Consider the following 27,274-nt stretch of genomic DNA (forward strand, 5'->3'; position numbering starts at 1 on the left):
AAGGCCAACACCCTCTAGATATCTCGAAAAATAGATGTTTGTAATTTGATTATTTTAAAAGACTAAGGGCCAAAATGTAACATTTAGCAAAAAAAAAAAAAAAAAAAAAAGCTTGTAGTCCTTTAAAACTTTATTCCCTGTAATAATCAATTGGAGTTGAGAGAGAAAGAGCATAGGAAATGGTGAAGGATGAAGAAGCACTCGTCTTTCCATTTTTCCTTCACATCTTTCGCATTTTAGATCTGTAAACCCCCAAGACCCTTCATCATGAACTCAACAAACGATACGTATGTTCTGCTTCAAAAACTACTGTAAGTTTATACTTCACGCAGGCGAGAAAAGCTTCTTCGAACTTTCCGATCTCAAACTTTCTGAATACCCATTTATAATATGTTTCTCTTGTTTCGTACGTGTATCTGTATGTGTATGTGTATGTGCCGTGTGTCCGTACACACACTTACTGTGTGCAGTTGAATATATGTATGATACTTTCCAACTTCTTGAAACGTCTTTTTGCTGTGTGTAAGTGGGTTTGTTATTTGTTTATCTTTCTTCTTCTTTGGATCAGTTACGGAATGCGATTTTTGTGTCTAATTCAACAAGAAATGATATTCATGAAGCTTGTTCATAGTTGGTAGAGCAAGAGTAAAACCTTTAAAGCGTTTAGTACAACATATGTGATTCTTATCATCTAGGGTTTCTTTCCTTTTTTCGTTGTGGGTTTTTAGGGGATTCTTTCAGAACTACTCATTGTTGGTATGTATTCAAAATTGGGGATTTTGACTTTGACTTTGACTTAAAACGAATCAATAGGAAACAGCGGATTCAAAATTTCAAATCATCATAGTTAATCGATTATCGATCCTTTTACGGAAGATTAGTTATATACACCGATTTTCTTTATGTTTCACCTTTTCCTCATATCTTATACCAATCGATTTTGATTTTTCTGAACATTATCTTGTTATACAATTGCGTTTGGAGTTGAAATTGATCTTGGATTTCGATTCATGATTTGTGTTATCTGTGATTTCTTGCAGATAGAAAGCTGTCTGACTCAAAGATGAACCAGTTGACTGTGGAGACCAACGACACTTTTGCTACGTTGCTTGAACACGCAGCCAACAATGATCTCAACGGTTTTCAAAACCTAATCGAGCAAGACCCCTCCACCATTGACGAAGTTGGATTATGGTATGAACGTCAAAAGTGCTCAAAACAAATGGTTCTTGAACACAGAACTCCATTAATGGTGGCTTCAATGTATGGAAGCATCGATGTTTTAAAGTTCATTCTTTCTTTATCTAAATCCGATGTGAATCGCTCAACTGGTGCTGATAAAACCACCGCCCTTCACTGTGCTGCCGCCAGTGGATCACCCAATGCCGCCGATGTCATCAAACTTCTCTTATCAGAAGGCGCTGACCCATATTTAATCGATGTTAACGGGCTACGACCCGTGGATATGATCGTCGTCTCTCCAAAGTTTCCAAATACGAAAAATACCCTTAAAGAACTTCTTGCAACAAAAGAAACCGAATTTACGGATTTACCCTCGTCCCCGAAAATATCATTGAACGATGGCAAACGAGAGTACCCGGTTGACCCATCTTTACCCGATATAAAAAACGGGATCTATTCAACAGACGAATTTAGAATATATTCGTTTAAGATCCAGCCATGTTCGCGTGCTTACTCACATGATTGGACCGAATGCCCATTCGTCCACCCGGGCGAAAACGCGCGAAGACGGGACCCACGAAAGTACCATTACAGCTGTGTCCCGTGTCCCGATTTTAGAAAAGGCGCGTGTAGAAGAGGCGATATGTGCGAATACGCCCACGGGGTATTCGAGTGTTGGCTCCACCCCGCTCAATACCGGACCCGGTTATGTAAAGACGGGACAAGTTGTAACCGCCGGGTTTGTTTCTTTGCTCACACGCAAGACGAGCTTCGACCCTTATACCCCTCGCCTCGGGCCATGTCGTCATTAGAATTTGCTGCCGCTATGAGCTTGATTCCAGGGTCACCTTCGTCATTTACACCGCCCATGTCCCCGTCAGCAAACGCGATGTCAAATTGGCAACAATCAAGTGTCCCGAATGTCCCGTCTTTGCTTTTACCGGGAAGTAATCTTCAATCGAGTCGATTAAGGTCATCATTGAATGCAAGAGATCAAGATTTGAGTATGTTTCTACAAAGATCGGGTCATAATCAAACGGTGTTAGACGATTTATTTGCAAACGAAACCTCGTCTCCTCGTTTTTCGGATCAATCATCGATGTTTTCTCCGAGGAACAATTCGTCGGTTTTTAACGCGTTTCAACAACAACAAGGAATGTTGGCTCCTATAAACACGAATTATACGGGTCAATCGATGTCACCTCGTAGCATGGAAGCGATTTCACCGATGAGTTCACGGGTTTCAAAGTTGGCCCGAGAGAATCAAAATCAGTATCAACAACCGTTTCGAAGTTTGAGCTCACGGGAACTTGGGTCGAAGTTAAATACGGGTTCTTCTGTTGACCCGTGGTCAAAGTGGGATTCTTCGGGTAGTGGGAAAGCTGACTGGGCGGTTAATGCGGATGATTTTGGGAAAGTTAGAAGGTCGTCTTCATTTAGGGAGGATGCTGACGTGTCATGGGTTCAGAATGAACAGCCTCAGACTCATGAAGTGAACGAAAGTGAAATGGAGCAAATGGATGAATCGGTTCTTTCAGCATGGATTGAGCAAATGCAGCTTGATCAACTTGTGGCTCTAAAGAAGTTAAGCTAGGAATTGGAGGTAAATAACAATACATGGCAAAAAAAAAGGGGGGAAATCTGATTATTTTTTATTTGTTATTAATATAGCAGAAAGTTAAAATCTCTAGTCCAATTTTTCTCAAAGTTACAAGAATATTATTTGTTTAACACCGAACTTTGTTGTTTGTCTTTGTTTTTGAGCAAAATATATTATTGTTCATACAACATCTTTTGGGATATTTGTTTAATTATGATAACTTGTGTATGGGCATCATGGTTTGAGTAAGTGGTTTTCTTTTTCTTCCACTTGTTCAGTGGAAAAGGAAAAGGTTACAAGGTGGAATGATTTGAAATCAATAATTATGTCGCATTTGAATCTTCGAAGAACTGTATCCATCAAGATTTGAGCCTCTTTAGTACACGTGTATTACTTTAAACTAAAGAATGTAGTCATGTATACTTACGGTATGGGATCGGCAAGCACCTCAGCTATCTCGGTGTTCAACACCGGGCCGAGCCTTCGGCATGCAGAGCTCGGCTCGGCAACTCTGTAGATTTGTATCGATGAGAGAGAATGTATGGTTTGGAGAAAGTGGGGATTAATTTTTCTTTTGAAGCTGTTGGTCAACAAAAATGGAAGGAACACTTTCTGTGTATGCGATCAAATATTTCCAGATTTGACATAAAAGGTTTTTAGGATTTGGTCCACTAACAAAAAATACCCCCATCCTAAATTCTCTCTACATAATTAGTTTCTGAAATTACAAAATCAACCTTGACTTATAAATTATTGTTCTAAATGGAATTTTAGTTTTAAAATAGTATATTTGAAATGTTTATTTTTTTAAATTAATTAATTTAAAAAATATATATCATGGCAAGTATAGCAACCCATGTTATGAAAATGACAAAAACTTGAAGGAGTGTGTCAAAGCTGACGAGATGTCAAAATAGATAGTGGAAAATGTAACATCACACCCACTAATAAATAAGGTTTTTAGTTCAAATCCATAAGTCACATTATTTTAGAGGCTTATTATTTATCCTTCTTAGAGAGTATGTTGGAAGTGAGAAGTGAGATTGTTGATGAGCACCTCGGAGTAGCATGTACACTTTACGAATGTCTTAATTCATAGGGTTCACTCCATGCCTTAATGAAGTTGTGTACATGAGTGGTGGGTACGTAGTTGAGAGACTGTTGTTAAAAGCATGAGTAAGATAACCATCTTTTTTGTGATTGTGGTAAATCCAAGTCTACGCTTCCAATACTATTTTTTAATCATTTTAGGAAAAGTATATAACATCATAAATAAAAAAGGAATCTTTTCTTATACATATAACCAAATATATTAAAATATAAGATATAAACTTTAAACCATAACAAAATACAATACATACCCTAACATCCTCTAAAACTAAAACCAAAACCTTAATTAAATACAGTATCTAACGGGCCATTCGTTGAAGATAAAAGTAGATCGAACACATATGAAGCTTACTTGCACTTGGTCAAATGCATTTAATTACTTGATGCCAAAATATTGGGTACCCTTTTCCTTTTGATGTTTAGACTTCTCAATATGCAAGTGTGGTAGGTATATTAGGGCACCTTAAACCAAGTCTAAATGTACATCAAATTAGGGAAAAACAACCTTTTGACATGATGACTTCTTTAGGTTCCTTCTCGTTAAACAATGACCATTCTAGATTCCTTCCTTGAATATTCATAACAGGTTTTAACACAAAAAATCACAAATATATGTTAATTTTGAGTACGGTACCTAGAAAAAAATGTCTATTAGACATTCACAACAAATTTGGAACACGTATTCCGGTCCTAATACGACAAATCAGCCCTGTATACGACAAACTATTTTAGAATGATGTCTTGAATGTTTTGTTTCAAGCTCATATAGACAAAACTCAAAAAACTTACCAATAACGAAGTAAATTACGATATAAGACCATAATATGCTATCATTTTGACGAATATACGATGAATCCAAATATATCTGGAGTAAGCTTACCATAATTTTCCTAAGAGGGAATGGTGTTGTAACGAAAACGAAATTAACATTAAATAAGTCCCGAATAAGTTTATATCAATTCACGAACTTTGTGCCATGTCTCATCGTTTCGGAGCGAATCTACTTTCAGAATTCAGATACATCAAATTTCATACTATCTTTACATCAAATATCACCAACTTTATAACAGTCCGAAACATACTTTATTACATCGAAATACCGTATTCCGCACAAGTTAGTTGATTTAAAAAAAATGAGATAAATATGGTAATTTTTGATAACTACCCCCTCTTAATGTGATTAGTTTAATAAAAATCTTTTTTATAATAAGTCTAGTTTTTTCTGACCTACTTACAAGGAGATTTATTATAGATATTATATTGTGTTTCTACTGTTTCCTTAGCTAACCTGGAAATAAAATCTTAACCTTACAATTGGCATCACAACCTCCGTCATGGGCTCATGTGAGTTAAAGAAGAAAATTGTTGGGACACAGCTACATGCCTACATCCTTTTCCTGCATGGTCAAGTACTTTTTCACAAAAAAATGTAATTATTAATGTTGAGAGTAGGTGTAATAGGATAGAATTATCTATACGTTTTTTCGTGAAATTAATCTAATGGATCTTTTATTCTGAAAAAATAGAACTCTTGCAAATCCATATTAATTGTTTTAATAAAGTATTTTTATATAAAATATATCTGTTAGTTATTTGGTTTGTCCTTTTTATAATATAAAATGAAAATAAAATATAAATAAGAAAAAAAGTATGCAGTTAAGAACGATGCAAAACAAATAAAAAAAATCTTTTTTTATCGCGATGCAAATATATATATATATATATATATATATATATATATATATATATATATATATATATATATATATATATATAACTAAATAAAATATAACTAAAAAAATTAAAAAAAAAAAAAGAAGAAGTGTGCAGTTAAAACAAAATATGAGTTATTTAGTTTATTTATTTATTTATCTTATTAAAAATAAGTTTAAAATCAATAATATTAATATAATCAATTAATTTATTAATAAAAAGGATATCAATTATTTAATAATATTTTAACTTCTCATAATATTTTAATGTCTATAAGAAATTCAAAAACATAATGAAATAAATTTTATATTCTATATGACTACTACTTTCTACTAGGGCTGTCAAATATGTATTATGGAGAACCAACCAACATGCTACCAACCGAACTTACCAATATGTTCGGTAGCCAATATGTTTGGTTGGTAGTACCATACCAATTTAATAAACTTGGTACGGTAACTGTATTAAATTTTAAATATCACGGTATTACCGTACCAACCAATTCATATTTTCCTTTACAATTTAGTCATTACACTTACTCAATAGTTATTACCGCATTAAATTAAAAAACTAAAAAATTAATAAAATTCTTTAGTAACTAATATAGTTATTTTACTAATTTATATTACTAGACAAGAAAGTTGTCTCATGTTGTCATTGCGGATTTTTAACTATTACAATTGAAAAGTAGATAGAATTTGGTAATGTACCGTTACCAATATGTACCAACCAAACTTGTTGGTAGCCAAACAAGTTGGTACCAATTTTACTTGGTACGGTACTGGTAGCAAAAAATTTATACCAAATAGAATTGGTACGGTACACGGTTTTGACTAAAAATAAATTGGTACCGTACCATGTTCAGCCCTGCTTTCTACAAACCATTCTAAACAATTACTGCACACACCAACCTAGTTTTAGGTATAAAGTTTTATGAAATCTAAACTATAGACCAATTTTGATTGTGAGTGACTTTTAATTTGTTGTAGGCTTTATTTTTTAAAATTTATATCTTACATTTTTTTGTTGACCATTTATCCATTTTTTTTTAATATCGTAGTTCTCTCTCTCTCTCTATTATTATAACTATTTTTTACACAAATAAATAAATTTATTTTTTAATTGAAACATATAAAATAAAATTTTAATCAAATTTAAATATTTATAAAAGTTTTGATAGTCATGACATATCATACTTAGGGAAGATTAAGATTTTATTGATGTCTTTATATATTTATTATATAATAATTTTAAGATAAATACGATTATATATTTTTTCTATTTGATTAGATATATAATTAAAGGAAAGATAGTCTATGCGTTTTTTCGTGAAATTCCTTTAATGGATCTTTTATTCTGAAAAAAATAGAACTCTTGTAAATCCACATTAATTGTTTTAATAAAGTATTTTTATACAAAATATATCTATTAGTTATTTGGTTTGTCCTTTTATAATATAAAATGAAAATAAAATATAAATAAGAAAAAAAGTATGCAGTTAAGAACGATGCAAAACAAATAAAAAAAATCTTTTTTGATTGCGATGCAAATATATATATATACTAGTTTTTAAATATGAAATGAAAATAAAATATAACTAAAAAAATTAAAAAAAGAAGTGTGCAGTTAAGGAAACAAAATATGAGTTATTTGGTTTTTTCTATTTATCTTATAAAAAATAAGTTTAAAATCAATAATATTAATATAATCAATTAATTTATTAATAAAAATGATATCAATTATTTAATAATATTTTAACTTCTCGTAATATTTTAATGTTTATAAGAATTTCAAAAACATAATGAAATAAATTTTATATTCTATATATATAATGAAAGAGAAAGATAGAGAAAAAAAAAAAGAGACAGACAAGAAAAAAAAATACTTTTTTTAGAAAAATATATAATGATTAATGTTTAGAGTAGATGTAATAGGATAAAATTGATAGATTGGTGTGTTTTTAGCAACATCCTATCAGAATATCAAAAGTAACTTGGATAAATTCAAAAAAAAAAAAATGAAGATTATCCTAGTTTTTTAAATTCTTTTATTTTTTTTAATCATTAAATAAGAAGGGGTATCCCATCCAATATCACCACTACACCAACAATAGCCACCGCCAATGATCACCTCCACGACTACACCACCACTATACAACCAATCACAACCACCGCCACTATTACACTGCTAATTCTCATCACCGCCACCAATCACAACCATGAAACACTACCACTATTAGCAATTTACCAGTACCATCATCACCACATCACCCAACATCAACCTGTCGTTGAAAAATCAGAAAACTTACTAGGAAAACGAATCAACAAAAAATACAAATAAGAGATGGCGTAGCCGGTGGGTGGAGTTGAAGGAGTGGGTTACAATGTTAGTGCCCAGAGGTGATAACAAGTAAGAGAGACGATGTATCTGGCAAAGATGGAGCATCCGGCATTGCAGCGTTGGATATGCAACGTTGAGAAAAACTAAAACAAAAGTGGGAGGTGAAGAAAGAGGCAATGAATGGGGTTGATCTCTTTTAAGGCTTTTTTAATATTTAGTTATTAGCAATATCAAATTGATAGAAAAAATAAACAAAATGAGGTGTATAAAGTATAATGATCGATTTACAAGTATTTAGCGGATGAGAATTGATAGAGTTAGTCATGAGGATCATGGTAGCAATTGAAAAGTTAAAAAAAAAAAAAAAAAAAAAAAAAATCTCAAATTACACATTGGTTTCAAGCATAGGGACCAAAACTATAATTTAACGGATAGTCTTACTTGATGCATATATTTTTTTTCATCCCATCATTTTGGAATGAAAAAGTACAATACTTAAATTTGAGTTACACATCTTTGACACTTATACATTTTAAATAAAAGAGTAAATTACACGAATGGTCTCTATGGTTTGGGATAATTTTCATTTTTGGTCCTTAACTTATTTTTTTAACCCGGAAGGTCTTTACTATTTGTTTTTGTTACGCGTTTGGTTCCTATCTTACCTAAAAAGACTATAATTTAAATAAGAAAAAATGATGATGTATGTAAGGTAAGATAAAGGGATTGGTGTTAGCATTGTGTTTATTTAAATAAATTAACAAATCGAGGAAAAATAGTTTTTTTAGGTAAGACAGAGATCAAATGCGTAACAAAAATAAATAGTAGGGATCTTCCGGATTAAAAAAATAAGTTAGGGACCAAACACGTAAATTTTCCTAAACCATAGGGACCATTCGTGTAATTTACTCTAAATAAAAGTATATATTATTTTCTTAAAAAAACTTAAAATGTGTTTGTATTATAATTTTGTATGGATTTTGATGAGCTTCAACTAGGGGTTCTGTGAAAATAAATGAACCCGTATTCATATAAAAATCCATTTCCTCCTAAAGACCAAAACATTTCGTGACATATTAACTCTTTTTTTTTTTTTTTTTTTTACCTTGCTTCCCTAAATGATCTATTTCATTCCTTCATAATTTCATTTCATTAAACCAAACATTCATCCTTCTCATTCATACTGAATCTTTTGTTTATACAAAGAACAAACAAGCCACTATTTGTTCATATACACATGTATACATATTCATTTAGTGCTATTGAACACCAAAAGAGGAAACCCCTAATACTTGTTGAGAAAACTCCATGGTCCACTAGCGGTTCCAATCCTGCAAAACCATAAAGTTATATTATAAGTTACGAGTTATGAAAACAATGAACTTGCAAGAAGCTAGTGACGGAATAATGGAATTGGCCTCTTTTTTGTTCAAGAATTCACCTCCCTAGGCCAGCTATTACTCGTAAACCCATAAAGATGGATAATGCGACCCATATGCCCACAAACTCGTAATGTGAGGATAATAACCACAAGCATACAACACTTGCTAAGGCTACCAAAACCTAAAGAAAAAAAAAAAAAAAAAAAACGACTTATTGGTACATTAGAAACAAGAAATGGTATGGGATTATTTTAAATAGACAGAAGAGAAAATGAACTTACCATTCAGAAGGCTGAGTAACAAAAATCTGATGAGCCATAGTTGATCCCATCAAACACAAATGCAATTGTATTTATGGGTTGAGTTGCTGCAACAAACTAATTAACAAGCCAAATGAAATGTATTAGCGCATTGTTTTCCAAGATTATACTATATTTGACATGCACTGGACTAGATCTCGATGTCAATAAAACAAAAAATTGCAATTATTTCTCCCATCCAAAAAGATTAGACAAAAAATGGATGTATATATAATTATATATACCGGGATGCCTAAACTCAAGAGTCGTAGAACTTTGGCGTTAGTTGTAAACACTCCTGATGAGAAGCTTAATCCAACACCAACAATTAATGAGAGAACAAGTCCCATAGCCAAAGCTAACTGGACAAAGTAAAAAGAGATTAAACATATATTATATACAAAAATCGTTAAAACAAGAAATGGTCAAAGGTCAAAGGTCAAACTCACTTGGAGTTCCCGAGCAGCTGTTGCTGTTGCTCTCGTGTAATCTTGTCTTGCGAAAGCTCCTGCAAGAATCACCTGGATTATACATCACATGACACAAAATCATGAGCATTAAATGTTGTGATTTCTATTGGACTTTGACCTTTCTTTGACTTTAATTTCCAAGAAGACTACCTGGCCAGCGACAGCCAAACCATCAGCAAGCAGCGAGGCTGCCACCCAAAGCTGCAAGCAAATCTGAAAGGCAGCCATTTCTGTTGATCCGAGCCTGGTTGACATGGATGCTAGAATGTTGCTGCAATCACTCTCATCAATAAAAGAAACCCTGTAACAAATAAAGAAAAGGTAATTAAACACATCATTTAGTTATTTATACATTCATATGACATGACGGATTGACATTTCTTACCATTTTTTAAAAACCGACCGAGTTGCAAATCTTTAATGTGTGGAGGTAAAAGGTCAACTTGCTCCATCAATTTCCATAGGATGATCAATGAGATTAAGTACCTTCACATACGCTTATATAAGACAAAGCCAATAATTCGAAATCTTATATAATTAATTAAAAAAAAACACCATAAATAAACTTAATTTAGCAACCATTGGAGAATATTGTTGAAACTTGAAAAGTTATATTTATAATATCCTAAATATGATAATTAAACCAACGACCCTAATACCGGTTTCAAGATGTTAACATCGTTTTTTGTGTAAATAAATGGACAAATGGTGTAAAGCTTCTTCAAATGAGTTATAAAAGTAGTAATATATTTAGAATATTCTTTTTTGTTAAAAAATGATATAAGTTGCACCAATCCACAACCTAAAAATTACAGATTTTATACCCATATAACTTAATATTGGTTTTGCAGAGACAATGAGCAAAAGAGCTTGGATGAGACCAAGCATGCCACCTATCAATAAAGCCGATGAAGCTGATGAGATATGTCTTCTCCCAGTGTTATTCGGCATCCTGTTCATATCCTCTGCTCAAATCCCAAAACCATGTTAATAATTAATTAATTACCACAAAATTTTACAAGTGGAAAGACAGAATAATATTGTTAAAAAGTCAATCACTCGAAGATTGGAACTTGAGCTTGTAGCGCTGTCTTCTTCAGCCACAAAAGAAGTTGTGATGCTTACAAGTGGGAATATTGCGATCTTTGAAGCTTGATTGAAAATAGCTATGGCAACCCCAACAGCAGCAAGCTCCACAGATCCTATATTATTTAAAAAGCTTCAATGTTTTGCATTACCCAAAATAAGTATATATATAACTTGTTATACACAGAAGTTATCAAATTAACCTAAATGGCCAATGAAGGCTGTGTCAATCAAAGAAGCAATGGGGTCTGGCATTAAACCCAAGGCTGCAGGGACTGCGATCTTTGTGATTTCTAAATTCAGCTCATCCTTGCTAAAAGTACTCCTGAAACACATCAGATTCAACTAAATACATATTTAATCAACAAAAAGCAAGAAATACTATTTTAAGATTCTCATTCGATCATCAATATCAAGATAATTGAAGCCAACAGAAGTTGAAATCAACCCAAATTTCAAAAACTTCTTAATATTTGTTAAAATACCTGGTGTCCTGGAATAAGACCCACAAGGGGATGTTATTTATTTTCCTATGCAGATACACAACAGCATCTGTTGCCACCATTTCGGGAAACAAATACACACAGAATTACTCAAGAACTTTCAAAATTTGAGCACAAATTGGAAGAAAATAACAGTAAAGAATTTGTTTTCAATAAATATTTAGTGAGTTTTAGTAAGAGCGTTAGGTTTGAATCTAGTTAAAAACACAGAAGTAACCCAAACCCCAAAGAAAGAGAGAGACGACATAATCACATAAACCCAAACCTCCCCTGAATCTTATGATTTTTATTGTTTTAAAAATGTAGGGGATATATATATATATATATATATATATATATATATATATATATATATATATATATATATATATATATATATATATATATATATATATATATATATATATATATATATATATATATATATATATATATTAGGGATAATGACTTGAAAGGGTAACGGACTTTCGATTTTATTCACATTTAGTCACTAAATTTTTTTTCGTCATCTATTTGTCATTGAACTATTGAAACTGTTCATATTTTACCCTTATGACCGGCTGTTACCGGTCATAAGGGTAAAATGTGAACAGTTTCAATAGTTTAGTGACAAATAGATAACGTAAAAAAATTTAGTGACTAAATGTGAACAAAATCGAAAGTTTGTTTCCCTCTAAAAAGTTCAATGGCTAAATGTGAACAAACTTTCTATTGTATTATGTTTTAGCAAATTATTTATTTTTGTTTAATTGTAGCAACATTTGTGATGAAGAAATCTATGAAACAAAAAAACAAAATGTAACATCCGGATTTCCAGGTATCATAATTTAAGTATTTTTCTTTTGAGTTAAGAAGAGATACTCTACAAGTTGACGCCTCAACTCATCGAGTAAGGTCGCGACTGATGACTCGGATTAATGAATGGACTCGACGAGTCGGTGAGGCAACTCGACGAGTCCGTGCTGTTGGCAGAAACCCTAAATCTTTGAGCCCGAGCCATATTTAAAGTCACTTATGGCCTTCAATTGCGACTACCTTTCCCATAAGTGAGAACCCTAGCAAGCTTGAGTGTGTAGAGTGAGAGTTCCAGCAAGAGAAAGGAGAAGAGTTCCAGCAAGAGAGACCAAGGAAGGTTATTGTTCTGAGTTATTCAAGCAAGGACCTTGGGGTTTGAAGTTAGGAATCTGGACCCTTCTAGGTCCAGAGAGCCAATAATATAAAGCTTTAGTAGAGTAAACCTTAGGGTTTGAAGTTAGGAAGCATTTATGAGATTTTTATGGTATATATAAATACTTTCATCTTACACATAGATATGAAGTATTTTATATAAATTACGTGCTATGTGTGCATATTATTTGAATACTTGTTGTCTATCCTGGATGAACGATTTTATACATGTTTTAAAAGATTTAAATGGTATATTTATTTTATATCTACAAATATGTTGCGGATGAAACATGGATAGATGAAATAGTTGGTGTGTGATGAAATAAAATGAAGAGAGATAGGTGATGATAGAAAGGTGATGATAATTAGGTAAATAGATGATGATGAATAGGTGATGTAGGATGAAAGGAGATACCATAACCTTAACCGACAATGTGGCGATGTAGTCATCTATCAGAGTATAGATGACAACCACGGACTATTCTAGACAACCCAGTGGAAACACCAGCAGACCCATAACTTGTAGGTGATGAATTACGAGTTTAGGCGATGTTGTAACTACATATTCATGCAATGATACTCTAACCCCTTACTATGAATTACGAGTTCAGACGATGTTGTAACTACGTATTCATGGGATGTCACAAATTCCGCATGTCAAACCAATAGTCATAATTCATATCAGTGAGAATGGTTCATTTTTTTGTAAAACCAAAATCAGATTGGAAATTTTGATTTTTTATTTTGGAAAATGTCAAACAATTGATTTTTTATTTCGGTTTCGGTTTTTTGTTTTTTTTTAAATATATTTTCAGGGTTTTGTTTATTTATTTCATAGATTTCTTCATCAACAAATGTTGCTAATTTTTAAAAAAATAAATAATTTGCTAAAACATAATACAAGAGGAAGTTTATTCATATTTAGTCATTGAACTTTTTAGAGGGAAACGAACTTTTGATTTTGTTCATATTTAGTCACTAAACTTTTTTTTGTTATCTATTTGCCACTAAACTATTAAAATTGTTCACATTTTACCCTTATGACCGGTAACAGCCGGTCATAAAGGTAAAATGTGAACAGTTTCAATATTTCAATGGCAAATAGATAACGAAAAAAAGTTTAATGACTAAATGTGAAAAAAAATCGAAGTTCGTTACCTTTTCAAGTTATTATCCCATTTTTTTATTGCGCTTCCAACTTCCATTTTGTGAGGAAGTGGCATTGGTTGTGTTGTTGCCTTCTTGGCAGATGAGGTGAGAAGATTAATCGAGAGGTTGACGATTTTACCAAAGTGTATTTGACCGAGAATTCACGTTATCGGAACGAGTTTGGTAAGGCTTTAGACCGGGTGTATCGCATGTTATCATACCAAAATGTGATTACATTCTACTCATACATCGTTATTATAACAGACAAGCTAGAAATGGACAACATCTAATAACATATGATAACACAATTTATTTTCTATTTTATTTTTTAATTTTTTTATGTTTTTCTTTTCTATATTTTGAATTTGTTTTTTTATTTATATCATAACAATTATATTTATCATATAAATTAAATCATAAATTAAAAATAACATTTGAAAAGTAAAAATAAAATTTTAATAAATCTTAAATTAAAAACAATATTTAAAAAATTACAACAAAAGACAAAAATATTTAAAAACCTAAAAAAAAAAAATGATGACAAAAACTACATTTTTTTTATTTAAACTACTATGTGTGAAACTCGTGTATTACACGGGTTTATTAAAAGAAAGTTTTGTAACCATAAAGACCATGTTCATAAAAAAAATAAGTAACGAATGAGTTTGTAACTTTTTGATAAACTATATGGATTATTTATGTAATTTGATCTTAATTAATCTATACTAATAAAATTAATTAATATTAATTTACAAATGGAATGTATTATCTACATTAATATACATATACATTAATTAATTAATATTAATATATTTATAGAAAGAGGAATTCAAAAATAGAAATTTATTATGTACATTAATTAATATATTTATAAAGATAATTAATATGAGGTGGCATTTAAGAGGTGAGATTTGAATAAAAAGGAAAAAACTATAAAAATGACAAGTGGATATTAAATCATTCAAAAAAAATCTAGAAAATGACAAGTGTCAAAATGAAGGAGAAGAGGACATGTGGCAAAATCATTTTTATTTATTAGGATAGATTCATCTTCGTGACCAACATAGATGTAATCCGCCAAGTCTTCACAAAGTTGTTTGTGTTTTCATTGGTCTTGAATATCAATCACTCTATGTAAATATTTTGATGTCCCTGGCTGAAATTGCACGTGTCTAGGTTCATAATTCACATATCATATTTAGTTAATCATACTTCACATATTATAATTAGTTAATCATACTTTTCAAACCGGTTACCAATGCCCCAGTTAATCATAACATATGCAATACTTATTATTTTATTATACTTTAACACAATTACAGTTATCAAATGAAATGATTAAGTAATTTGATAGTTAATCATAACGTAGTACTTCAAGTTTTCAACACAATTAGCAAGACAACACATATATGGTTTTAATGGAAGTCATGACAGTCACAAAATTACAATATTATTCAATAGAATGACACAAAAGTTTGGGTTATGCTAAGAAAAAACAAATTTATTCACTTGAATAGCAAAAAAAATGTTTTTTTTTTATGAAAAATAGCCCAAAATGTAATTTATTCAAATAGCGGTTATAGCGCCGCTACAACGGTGATCATAATCGCAATAAATAGCGGTAAATCGCGGCACTAATAATGTCACCACTATTCTAAAACGCTATTTTGAAATAGTGTTTCCTTACCTCCGCTGACCGCTATAGCACCGTTGTTGACTACATAGCTTCTACATACGGACTCCGTTTTCATCTGTCTTTTTATCATTGAATTCCTATTAATGAAATCTTTAACTCTCATTTAGGTCGTGTAGGCCAAAAACCACTTGAACTAAAATCCGAGTTTCGAGTCGTGCACTGCTATGCCAAATCTTAGAAAATTCATAACTTCTTCATACGAAGTCAGATTTGGGTGTTCTTTTTTTTTTTTTTTTTTTTTTTTTTGCATGTTCTCTGTCTAACGTATACTACAACTTTTGTTTAGATCACTAAGGCTAAAAAGTCATTTAACAAAAATTCACTATTTATATCTTCCGGTGTCGTGGCGGTTTTTCCGTAAAACTTCAACGGGCCATAATTTCTTCGTTATAACTCGGATTTCGGCGTTCTTTATATGTACGGAACCATTGAGGCATATTCTACAACTTGGTTAAGATTATTCATTCTAAATAATCTTTTGTAAAAAAGTCGTTTTCAACTCTTATTATCTCTAAATTGACTAGTCCGGATCTACGAGCGTTACATATGGTTTGTTGCCGACCGGATCTTGAAACTTTATGTGTTCAGATTTCTAAACGTTTAATTATGGTATTAGAACTGACATGTAATTTTTTGGAGTGATATACAAATTTACACGTCGATCGTAAATAAGATCTTTCCTATCTTAATTCTCGTCGTTACACACTGAACGTCTGATTTGATGTATAGATCGAAATGGCAAGAACCCGAAGTGGAGTCGGGAACATGAACGGAAATAGGAATCAATATCCGGTGATTGAGAAAATACCTGTTATGGTAGCCACTCCTGAGCCAATTACGATGGCCGGAGTACAGGCGATGATCCAAATGATGTTGGTTCGTCAAATGGAGGAAACCAGACGTTTGCTTCAACAGAATCGAGAGGAAGCTACAATACCAATTGAACAGACCGAACTGAATAATGGGTAATCGGAAGCAGGGAACTAAAGTGGGACCGTTGGTCAATCCAACCCACCAATAGTCCGACGAAACAACCAAGATGACGGAGACGAGAGGAACTGATGCAAGTACAAGGATTTTCTAACTTGCAAGCCATCGAGTTTCACTGGAAAGGAATATCTAATCGGAGTTATGGATTGGATCTTGGAGATAGAGTTGGCATTCATGAAGTGTGGTTGCAGAGGCAAGTTACAGACCCCATTTGCAGTACGTCAGTTTCGAGGAGGCATTATGCACTGATGGAACACCCTGGGGAAGACTCTAAGCCCCAATGAGCCCCTGCAACTGACCTGTGCAGAGTTTTTGGTGCATTTCAAGCGCAAGTATTGCTCAGCCCAAAATTCGCTCGAGCTAGAAAACCAATTCCTAACTTTGAAGAAAGGGAGCATGTCCATCGATGAATACACCAACAACTTCACCGATAAAATGGAATATGCCTTGTGCCTTGTCCCAGACGAGTTGACGAAAATTGACAAGTACGCAAAGAGACTTCCATGGGAGTATGCGGTGCCAGTACGCCAAACACCTACTCTTGAGGCAACTTTCTGGGCTGCTAAGTGTGTTGAAGAGATGATTAAGAGTAGAGCTGCCAACAAGGTCGAAGTTGGCAAGAAGAGAAAGTTTGAAGGATCTTCAAAGTCTAACAAGAAGAGAAACTTTGAAGGAAGAGGATGTGAAGCAAGATGGTACGATGAGTGCAAGAAGAAACACTCAGGAAAATTTGGCGAAGAGGTGATATGTTTCAAGTGTGGAAAGTTCGGGCATTACGCCAATGAGCGCACTTTCAACACAAAGGTATGTTTCGGATGTAACAAAGAAGGGCATATTTCTAGAGATTGCCCAAAGAAAGACGAAGCAGCAAGGCCAAATACACCGCCAAAGCCAAGGGCATTCCACATGATCCTCGACGAAGCAGATAACAACGCGAGGAAGCAAGGATGAGGACTTCATATCCGAAGATCAAGTTATAGTATCATGTGATGTAGCTTATTAGAGGCATAGTCTAGGGTGAACTTGAACACCTATGTAATCGTTTCAAGGAATAATATAAAACCGTTGTTTTGTTATCTAGTGTGTTAAGTTGTTATGTGATTTTCTTGTGTGGTAACTTGGTAAACTGCGAGACAATACTTTGGATGAGTATGTGTAGGTGTGAATGGTAGTGGAGGCCTATACTACCAGAAGCACAGGACTCGCACTTGGATCAGGTAAAGTCACAAGGTTACCAAGAAGCAAGTAATTGATTTCGTTTTGTTCAAATATGTTGTTACCATCGTTTCAGTAATGACTAAGAATATGATTGTTATTCCGACCCTAGTGTTCAAATCGAATTGAGTCCGACTACGATAAGTATGTTACGTAGTTCAAAGAACCAAGTTTGATGTAGCATCTGACTAAGCCGGAAGATTGAAATAAAAGATAATCAAAGCGATCGGTAGAGGTATCACGATAGTTGCTTGTAGCTAGAAATGCTACCTTTTAAGATGTGATTAGAACATGGAGGAAAATATAGTTTGTTCTGGAATTTGACTCTAAAAGACCTGAGTCCAAGCAATGCTTCATACAATGAGAGTTCATTAGAACATGACCTATCGATCTATTATGATAATCGAAGGAATAAACTTATCTCAAGTTTGTTAAAGAAGGAGTCTCCAATAAAGATCGAGATCATGACATGAAGATCATGATTGGAAGTCTACCATGAGATAGAGAGCAGGTCCAAGATCGGGCACCGTCTGCAGTCAGGAAGTCTTAGAGTTAGATACCCGTTCGAAGAAACATCAAAGTTACAGTTATTACTTAGGATGAAGAGATAATGCATGGAGTCATCATGTGAGACCTGTTTCGTTGATGATTCCGGGACGTAATTATCCTAAAGGGGAGATAACTGTAACGCCCGTAGATCCGGGCTAGTCAATTTAGAGATAATAGGGGTCGAAAATGACTTTTCAAAAAAAGTTTATTTAGAATAAATAATATTAACCAAGTTGTAGTATATTTCTCAAGGGTTCCATACATATAAAGAATGCCAAAATCCGATTTATAATGAAGAAGTTATGACCCGCCAAAGTTTCGCGACGGAACCGGCACGACACCGGAAAGTGTAAATAGTGAATTTACGATATAATGAATTTTAGCCTTAGCGATCTAAACGAAAGTCATAGAACATGTTAAACTAAGAGCGTCCATGAAAAGAACGCCTAAATCTGACTTCATATGAGGAGGTTATGATTTTTCGAAGTTTCAAGTTAGCAGTGTACATGTTAGAGTTTGAATATTAGACCGAGTGGTTTCTAGCCGACACAACCTGAACGAGAATCGAAGATCTCGTTAATTGTACCGTAACAGTAAAAAGACAGACGAAAACGAACGTTGGATGAAGAAGTCATGGATTTTTAACGGACCAATCATGTCCCAACCTGTTAAAACTATATATTAAAAATAAAATCACAATTAGCCGATAGAGTCTAAACGAAAGTTGTAGAGTACATTTCCGCCTACGCGTGGATATAAAAAACGTTGAAGACGGAGATGCTAAAGTTATGAATTTTTGAAGTCGGGAGGGAAAATTGCAAGACTGATGCGAAATTGATGACATGGCCGAATCTCAGCCGTCCGATGAACTAGCTTCAGATGAAGACACGTCGCACTTCGCACTATGCTACGGGTACGTCCAACGTACTTCGTTCTTGTGCGGTATGAGAGATGGCCACGAAGCCCCACCGAAACGAAGCCACCTGGCAGCCTTATCCAAGCTACGCCCATCATAGGGCCACGATATTCTCATCGCAGTCTGAGGTCTCACTGCTATAAATAGAGGTTGTGGGCTGCCTCCATTTTCACACCTTTCTCACTTCTCTCTCTAACTACTTTCTCTCTGTAGCCTATCCTAGCCCCCCTAAACCCTAGGTGATATATATGAGCATATTTAGTTATAAAATGCATGCATTATCTTAATACGTTATGTTGATTTTATCACATTTAATGAACAAAAGGTGCTTAATTAGCTTAAATATTTCATTTTCAGCAATAAAGATATGCTCGGAAGGAAAAGGCAGAGGAGTTGGCGATTGGAAGCTTGGATCTTGAATTTTGAAGAAAGAAGGATGTTGCTAGACAGCTTGACCCCTCATCAGTGTTTTGGTCATATCTCATGAACCGTAAATCCGATTGACGAGATTCAAATTTTTTTGAAAACTAGACACAATTTCACATGAACTTCGTGTTTTAAAAAAATGTTGATTCCAAGAGAACTCGACGAGTTGGGCCTAAACTTGACGAGTTGGTCAGAATGTTCCCGATTTGAAGATGCCTTGTCGTACATGCTGTATACGTGGATTATAGAAAAAACTCGATGAGTTGGTGGTGAAAACTCATCGAGTTGGCCCTGTTTTCATAATTTATATATATAAACACTTCTCATTCAAACCCTAACTAATGCTGGAGACTTTGGATGATTTTTGGAGGCCAGAAGGGTTCTTGGAGTCCTAGATTTCGAGAATTCAATATAAGAGGCAATTTAGAAGAGATCAAAGGCAAATAATCATTCTTCTTTTCTTAATCTTTGTTTTGAATCATGTTTGAATCATTAGATTTTGATTTTAGGTTATTACTTGTTGTAGATATGAGCTAAAAGCTTTATACTTCTGTTTGGATGAGATAATCTTATGAATATGGTTTGATTGAGTGGTTGGGTTAATATTAATTTGGTTATTTATCTTGTTAAGCTTGTTAAGGATCCTCATGTGTTGATGATACATATTTTCTGTTAATAAGTGAGTTATTAAGTTGTATGAACATCTTTTTGATTACTTAATTCATATAGTTTTGTGAATACAATATTTTATGCCTAGGAATAATGAATATGAAACTAGGGTTAACTAGAAAATATGTAAATCAATGTGTGATCATGTGTGATGAACAACCACAAATGAGTTGATTGAATTGAACAAATTTGATTAGCTATTATTACAAGTCTTACTTGATACGAACTGAACACTAGGAAACTTGTTAGTTTAATCACTTGATCATTGTTTGAATTAACTTGTCTACTAAAGGATTGGTAATAATGAACATGAACCCAATCACATTAGGAATCGGAAGCAATTGACATATTAATCTATTGCACTTGCCACGAAATCAACCATAGGAATAAGTTAATCAAATCTGAACAGAAGTCTCTTTTATCATTAAATCTAGTTGTCCTTTCTTGTTCTTCTTAGTTGTTAGTTGTCTTTGTTTGAAAGTTAATTGAGTGTTTAAGTTTAAGTCTTGCAAAACTAGAGAAAACCCCCATCTTTTATTAATTTTTTTAATTAGATAATACTAGTATCTAATTTGATTGTTACCGTTTCTTGTGTTCGATACCCTACTTAATTGAACTATACTATTAATCGATAGGTTCACTGCCTTTTGTGTGTTTAATTGGTGTTTGAAGTAATAGGATTAAAACTAGTGCGTTTTACACATATCACAAGGGAACCCCCTAGCACCCGGAGGAAGCCCCGAGGCTCCCGGAGTCCTGAGAAAAAGGGTCTTTCGGTTCAGAAACGTTGCTCCAAGCGAAGCCCGGTTTTCGAGAAACCCGTTGTAAGTGAGCTACACCTACGCTATTTTTAATATAACTTTTATTTAGTTATAGTAACGTTATTAGGAACTTATAATAAGTACTTGAGTAATTATTATGGGTTATATAAGTATTGTTTAACGCTTATATAGTAGTAATAATAGCAAGACTATTAATTAGTCTCGATGAATATTAGACTAAACTCTAGTGGTAATGATACTAGGTTTTGTCAAAGGATTGCCCGTTAGAGGTAGAGATTGCTGACGATCGATCGGTGCGAGCATCGATGGTGTTTCGAGATTGTGTTCTGCGACTGTTTGAGGAGCGTTACCTGGTAGACTTGGTTCCCATTCCATTGCGTGGGAACAAGGTGATTATTGGTATGGATTGGTTGAACCCTAATGGGGCAGTGATAGATTGTGCGCAGCAGCTAGTGCAAGTCAGGACCCCAAGCGGGGGAGAGTTAGTGATTCATGGAGAGCGGCCGCAGTGTGGACCCACTGTATGTTCAGCAGCGAGGGCTAGGCGCTACCTTCAGCAGGGATGCGCGGGTTATGTCGCGTATGTGATGGATACCCGGGAGACGGGTAAGGCGACCGTGAGCGAGGTCCCGGTGGTTCGAGATTTTGCTGATGTTTTCCCGGAGGAACTACCTGGGATACCTCCGGAGCGACAGGTGGAGTTCAGGATTGACCTCATTACCGGTGCGGCTCCGATAGCCAAAGCACCATATCGGTTGGCTCCTCCCGAGATGCAGGAGTTGTCTACGCAGCTGTAGGAGCTGCTGGACAAGGGATTTATTCAGCCGAGCAGTTCACCCTGGGGAGCCCCGATTCTGTTTGTAAGAAAGAAGGACGGGTCGCATCGGATGTGTATAGATTATCGGGAGCTGAACAAGGTAACGGTGAAGAACCGATACCCGCTTCCGAGGATTGACGACCTATTTGACCAGCTTCAGGGAGCATCTTGGTTCTCCAAGATTGACTTGCGTTCGGGGTATCATCAGATGAGGGTCAGGGAGGAGGATATGCAGAAGACTGCGTTTCGGACGCGCTATGGTCATTACGAGTTCGTGGTGATGCCGTTTGGGCTCACCAATGCTCCTGCCGCGTTCATGGACCTCATGAACCGCGTGTGTAGACCGATGCTGGATCGGTCTGTGATAGTCTTTATCGATGATATCTTAGTCTATTCCAAGACTCGGGAGGAACACGAGGAGCATCTGAGGGAGGTATTGGAGACCCTGAGGAGGGAGAGCTTGTATGCCAAGTTCTCCAAGTGTGAGTTTTGGTTGCGCGAGGTGCATTTTCTTGGACACCTCGTCAACCAGAACGGGATTTTGGTTGATCCGGCCAAGGTTGAGGCCGTGATGAGATGGGAGGTCCCGAAGTCTCCATCCGAGATTAGGAGCTTCCTAGGATTGGCGGGCTACTATCGGAGATTTATCCAAGATTTCTCCAAGATAGCCGTACCCCTGACACGACTGACGAAGAAAGCCGTGGTCTTTCGGTGGGGGCCCGAGCAGCAGGCTGCGTTTGAGATGCTGAGACAGAAATTGTGTGAGGCACCGATCCTAGCCCTGCCTAAGGGCGTAGAGGATTTTGTGGTTTACTGAGATGCGTCCATTTCAGGGTTGGGTGCAGTTCTGATGCAGAAGGGGCATGTCATTGCCTACGCTTCGCGGCAGCTCAAGCCTCACGAGGCAAATTACCCGACACACGATTTGGAGTTGGGGGCGGTGGTCTTTGCCCTCAAGATTTGGCGGCATTACCTCTACGGGGTTCGGTGTACCATCTACACGGACCACAAGAGTTTGAGGTACCTCATGGACCAGCCGAATCTGAATATGAGGCAGCGGCGGTGGTTGGACGTGGTGAAGGATTATGATTGCGAGATCCTTTACCACCCGGGGAAGGCCAATGTGGTGGCCGATGCGCTTAGCCGCAAGATGGTGCCGATCAGGGACGTCTGTTTGAGGATGACTGTGGTGACTCCCCTGTTGGAGCAGATTCGGGAGGCTCAACAGGAGGCTATCAAGGAGGAGCATCGGAAGAGCGAGCGTGTGGTGGGTCAGGTTTCCTCCTTTGATTATGATGGCAGAGGACTTTTGACATTACACCGTAGGTGGTGGTTGTCGAGGCCAACACAAATAATAACCCTAAATGTTACACACTAAAATAGTGTATAGTGGTAAAGGGATCGAATCCACGGAGATTGGTTCAATTTCTAACTCTATGAAAAATTTCTTTGTAAAAATACTTGTAAAATAACAATAAAAATAAAATGGGGGGTTTTGGTGTTTTGAATACTTGATGCTAACTAGAATTAACTATGATTTAAATAGACAATTGCAACAAAAATAAGAATTTGATGTAGAATCAATAAGGGAAAGATGGTTGACTTAAAGTTTTCTCACTTTGACTTTTGATGAACATATCATTAGAATTCAATGGTGCAATACTTGTTTTAAATCCTCAATTTAGCTATAGTAATCCAAGGAGCTTGAGATTACCTAGACTTTTCTTAATTGTTGAAATGGCTAGAGAAGCTCATAACAATTTCCTTAGTCAAAGTCACTAATTCCAAATAGCATGTAATTAGTGAAAGTCAACTAGCATTAAGAACCAAAAAGTCACCAAATCCAAGAGGGGTCAAATGCTTTCACCACCATGTTAGAGGAAATGTTTTTATGATTGTGTGAAGTAAAAACAACACAAAAATCATTTGTTGCTTGCTAATTTGAGGATCCTTTACTTAATCAAGAAATTAGCCAACTAATCACCACAAACACATTTAAACTCATGAACTAAAACATACAAGTAATGATAAGATGTTAAAACACAAAACATTTCTATAAAGATTCAAGAACATGTTCATGGATTCTTCAACATTCAACAAAAGTTCAAAGGATTAAACAAAAGTCAACCAAGATTAGTTTAGCCAAGCATGGCTAAACACAAAGAAACAAGGTTAGAGAAATTTGTACCAAACATTAAGCAAGAATCAAGAGGTAAAAATATGATGTTCTTCAAGGGTTCTTGGCCTTCAAAAGTCCCCAAAACTCCAGAGAGAATCTTCAAAAATCGGGGGTTCAAGAGTATGCAAAAGATGGGCACCAACCTTCCTCAAATAGCTCAAAAGAAGGATTTCCGAAATTGCCCCTGCAGGGCCTTGCGCGACCCGCGTGCTGCTGCGCGGGTGGGTTGCGCGGGTGGTACCTGACATGGGCTCCTTTGAGATTTTGGGCCTCTACAGCATATCCCACTAGCCCAGATCGAATCCAATCACCTCCTAGCCCATTTTCTTCAAGTTTTTCTTCATTTAAAGCCCAATTTGACCTCTCTAAATCCTCCAAAGCTCGTGAACTCGCCCGATTAATAATTTTCATACGCTTGAATGTTCCCCCGCATCTTTCAAATTTAAAGCTCAATTCTTCCAAGCCTTCAAGCAATTGAAAATTCCACCCCATGAATCACTTTCATAGCCATCAAGCATGAAATCTCCAATTCCCTTCAAGCCCAATCGCCTCGCAAGAGTGCCGCCCCGCTAGTTTCCAAGAAAATCTGCAATAATGCTCAAGAAACTAGAAAGTACCCCGAAATGGTCATAAAAATAACAAAAGGGAAAATATGCATGAAAGTTAACTAAAATGCGAATGAAATGTACTAAAATAAACTATAAAAATAAGTAAATAAAATGAAGCTATCAAATCACCCCAAGCTTAAACCTTACTTGTCCTCAAGTAAGACAAGACTAAATGAACTTGGGATGAACTACCCTAGAAATAAAAAGAATGGATAGAACCATGGAACCTGTTCGACGTTAGTCAATATGGTCAGAATTGATTTTGTTGCTATCTCACAACTTTTTCATCCGATGACAATGGAACCATAAACCACAGCCAGGACAACTCCTTTAGGTGAGTAAGGAGGGATGAGCAGTCGCAGCCTCAATGGAACATGTATACAATGAAGAACATCTGTAGTAGGGAGAAAGCAACTGGATGGGCTCGGGTGGAGCTCTTCTTTAAGTGTACACTCTGATCTCACGTTTGCCGGTTTCTCTCATGTGTAACTAGGTTTAATCGCTCGGGCACCGTTGTAGGAATCAGTTCACTTAGTGTTGGCCCAAACCTCCCGTAGTATCCGACTCGACAGTCTCTCCAACATCACCAATTTGTGAGAAAGAAAAAAAAATATAACTCGATCTATATACCATAAAACAAATCTATATAAATGAATATCAAACGTCGGGTGACCAAGATGTTGGGAAATTTGTTCAATAATTGAACCGGCCACCTATCTAAGATAGTTGCGACTGAAAATTTGCATGCTTCATTTTGTTTTTGTTTTTGTTTTTTTTTTTTTTTTGTGATTTGTAATGATAAAACCCTTTGACTCAAAATTTGGTTCCCAAAGGTGTGTAGGTGGAACCGAAAGGGTAATGATATAATCCGAATGGCCTAAGTGTGGAAATGACCATGTGTGGAGCATAAAGATGTAATGTAGGCTCCTTTTCAAACTTGTGGTTTTTCAAAGATAATGAAGATGTCCAAATGTGGACTAAAAGACTCTCTAAATTCTAAGAAAATCGCAAAAAGATATGGTGATGTAAAGAGACCGGATATGGATTCTACTCGGGGACAAGCACCAATGCTTCATCCTAACAGTTCAAACATGATCAAGTGTGATCCTCTCCGCGGTAGTGACCGCAAGGCTAAGAACACCCATTGCTATAGTATATCCTACAGTTGTTAGTATTGTATGCATAATTCTTCATGAAAACTATCTGTCCATGATCACTTACCCCTTTAAGCTACCAGCATCTGATCCCAACTATGAAATCCCAAACTGCAGCTAGTGGTCCCGGTTCGATGGGTGAGATAGCAACAAGATCCTGGACCAATAATGATACAATAACTATGAACCTGTTCCATGGCATCCAAGAGAGGTGAGAATAAACAGACAACAAAAATGCATGAATGCTAACGTCTTAAGCTAAATGTTATGCAAAAAATAAAAAGTAGAAAAGAAGAAAATAAAATCTTTTTAAAATTTAATAAAATAAAAAAAAATGAATGCAAATTAACTTAAACTAATATGTTATGCAACTTAACTAAAAATGCATGAAAAAGAGTAAGAAAAAAGGGAAATGCCCCACCCCAAGCTTAAGAACAAGCATTGTCCTCAATGCTTAAGGAAAGGGCAGAAAGGACCTAGATCGGGGGGTCGGGCGGCGGGAAATGTCTGTGGCGGTGTTTTCGTGAAATTACGACCGGTAGAACTCCGCCAATCTTGAATTTTCAAGCGAGGTGGGTGCTGGAAGGTTATATGAGAGGAATGGAGTAGGAGGTCAAGATGATTAAATGAAGAAGAAGAGAAGCTGAACATTTTAATCTATGGGTCAAAAAGGGTCAATTTCGGTCAATGTTGGTCAAGAAAAGTCAAAAGGTCAACTCATTAAAACCTTTGGTCAACACCTGGTCAAATAATAGCCAAAAATAGCCCAAATTGCCCAGCACAGTGCGCGGGTCGCGCAGACCTTGCAGTTAAGTCTTGGGCCAATGTCGCTTCATCACACCTGGCCGCGCAACCCACCCGCGCAACAGCACGCGGGTCGCGCAACCCCCTGATCCTGATCTTCATTTTTGCTTCATTTTTCTTCGTTTTTCACCCGTTCTCGCTTTGGAAGGCCCCAAAAACCTAGAAACTCTTGATTTCTTCAAAAACAATTCTTTTGAATCCCAAAAGCATCTTCAAAAGTCATTTATTCAAATTAAAAACACAAAAACACAATGCTTTCCAAAAATGCCATTCTTTAACGTCTTTGGCGAGACGCCTCCAAACTTCACTTTAACACTTTGGGGCGTCCAAATGGATGACATCTTGGACATTTGAATCAAAAACTTCATTGAATGGCTTCAATCGATGTCCATTAACCTTGTAAATTTTCCCCGTGTCGACATTTTTTAATTTCCACACCTCCATTGAGACTCTTTTCTTGTATTTGAC

General features: G+C 35.3%; 2 protein-coding genes and 1 pseudogene across 5 annotated transcripts; 1 reads left to right on the plus strand and 2 right to left on the minus strand.

Moving 5' to 3' along the window:
* Positions 1–150: 150 nt before the first annotated feature.
* Positions 151–2,970, plus strand: LOC145015244 (zinc finger CCCH domain-containing protein 30-like). The gene is made up of 2 exons (XM_078973701.1): positions 151–311; positions 1,041–2,970. Exons 1-2 carry the CDS (start codon positions 290–292, stop codon positions 2,774–2,776), a joined length of 1,758 nt encoding a protein of 585 aa, XP_078829827.1. The 5' UTR covers positions 151–289; the 3' UTR covers positions 2,777–2,970.
* Positions 2,971–9,084: 6,114 nt separating this feature from the next.
* Positions 9,085–11,036, minus strand: LOC145016084 (protein DETOXIFICATION 42-like; annotated as a pseudogene). The gene is made up of 8 exons (XR_013666127.1): positions 10,921–11,036; positions 10,482–10,582; positions 10,247–10,397; positions 10,076–10,147; positions 9,872–9,988; positions 9,609–9,704; positions 9,387–9,508; positions 9,085–9,276 (listed from the first exon to the last, which is right to left on the minus strand). The product of XR_013666127.1 is annotated as a protein DETOXIFICATION 42-like (transcript).
* LOC145018281 (protein DETOXIFICATION 42-like) lies at positions 10,934–11,955 on the minus strand. 3 transcript variants are annotated; one of them, XM_078976184.1, is made up of 4 exons: positions 11,668–11,955; positions 11,386–11,507; positions 11,222–11,298; positions 10,934–11,061 (listed from the first exon to the last, which is right to left on the minus strand). In XM_078976184.1, exons 1-4 carry the CDS (start codon positions 11,745–11,747, stop codon positions 11,053–11,055), a joined length of 288 nt encoding a protein of 95 aa, XP_078832310.1. In that variant the 5' UTR covers positions 11,748–11,955; the 3' UTR covers positions 10,934–11,052. The 3 variants fall into 3 exon arrangements, with proteins under 3 accessions (XP_078832310.1, XP_078832309.1, XP_078832308.1); XM_078976183.1 differs by having other exon boundaries at positions 10,945–11,061; positions 11,156–11,298; XM_078976182.1 differs by having other exon boundaries at positions 11,028–11,298.
* Positions 11,956–27,274: the final 15,319 nt, after the last annotated feature.

The sequence above is a fragment of the Lactuca saligna genome, chromosome 9 (genome assembly GCF_052625555.1).
Source record: "Lactuca saligna cultivar CGN05327 chromosome 9, ASM5262555v1, whole genome shotgun sequence".
Taxonomy (NCBI): Eukaryota; Viridiplantae; Streptophyta; class Magnoliopsida; order Asterales; family Asteraceae; genus Lactuca; species Lactuca saligna.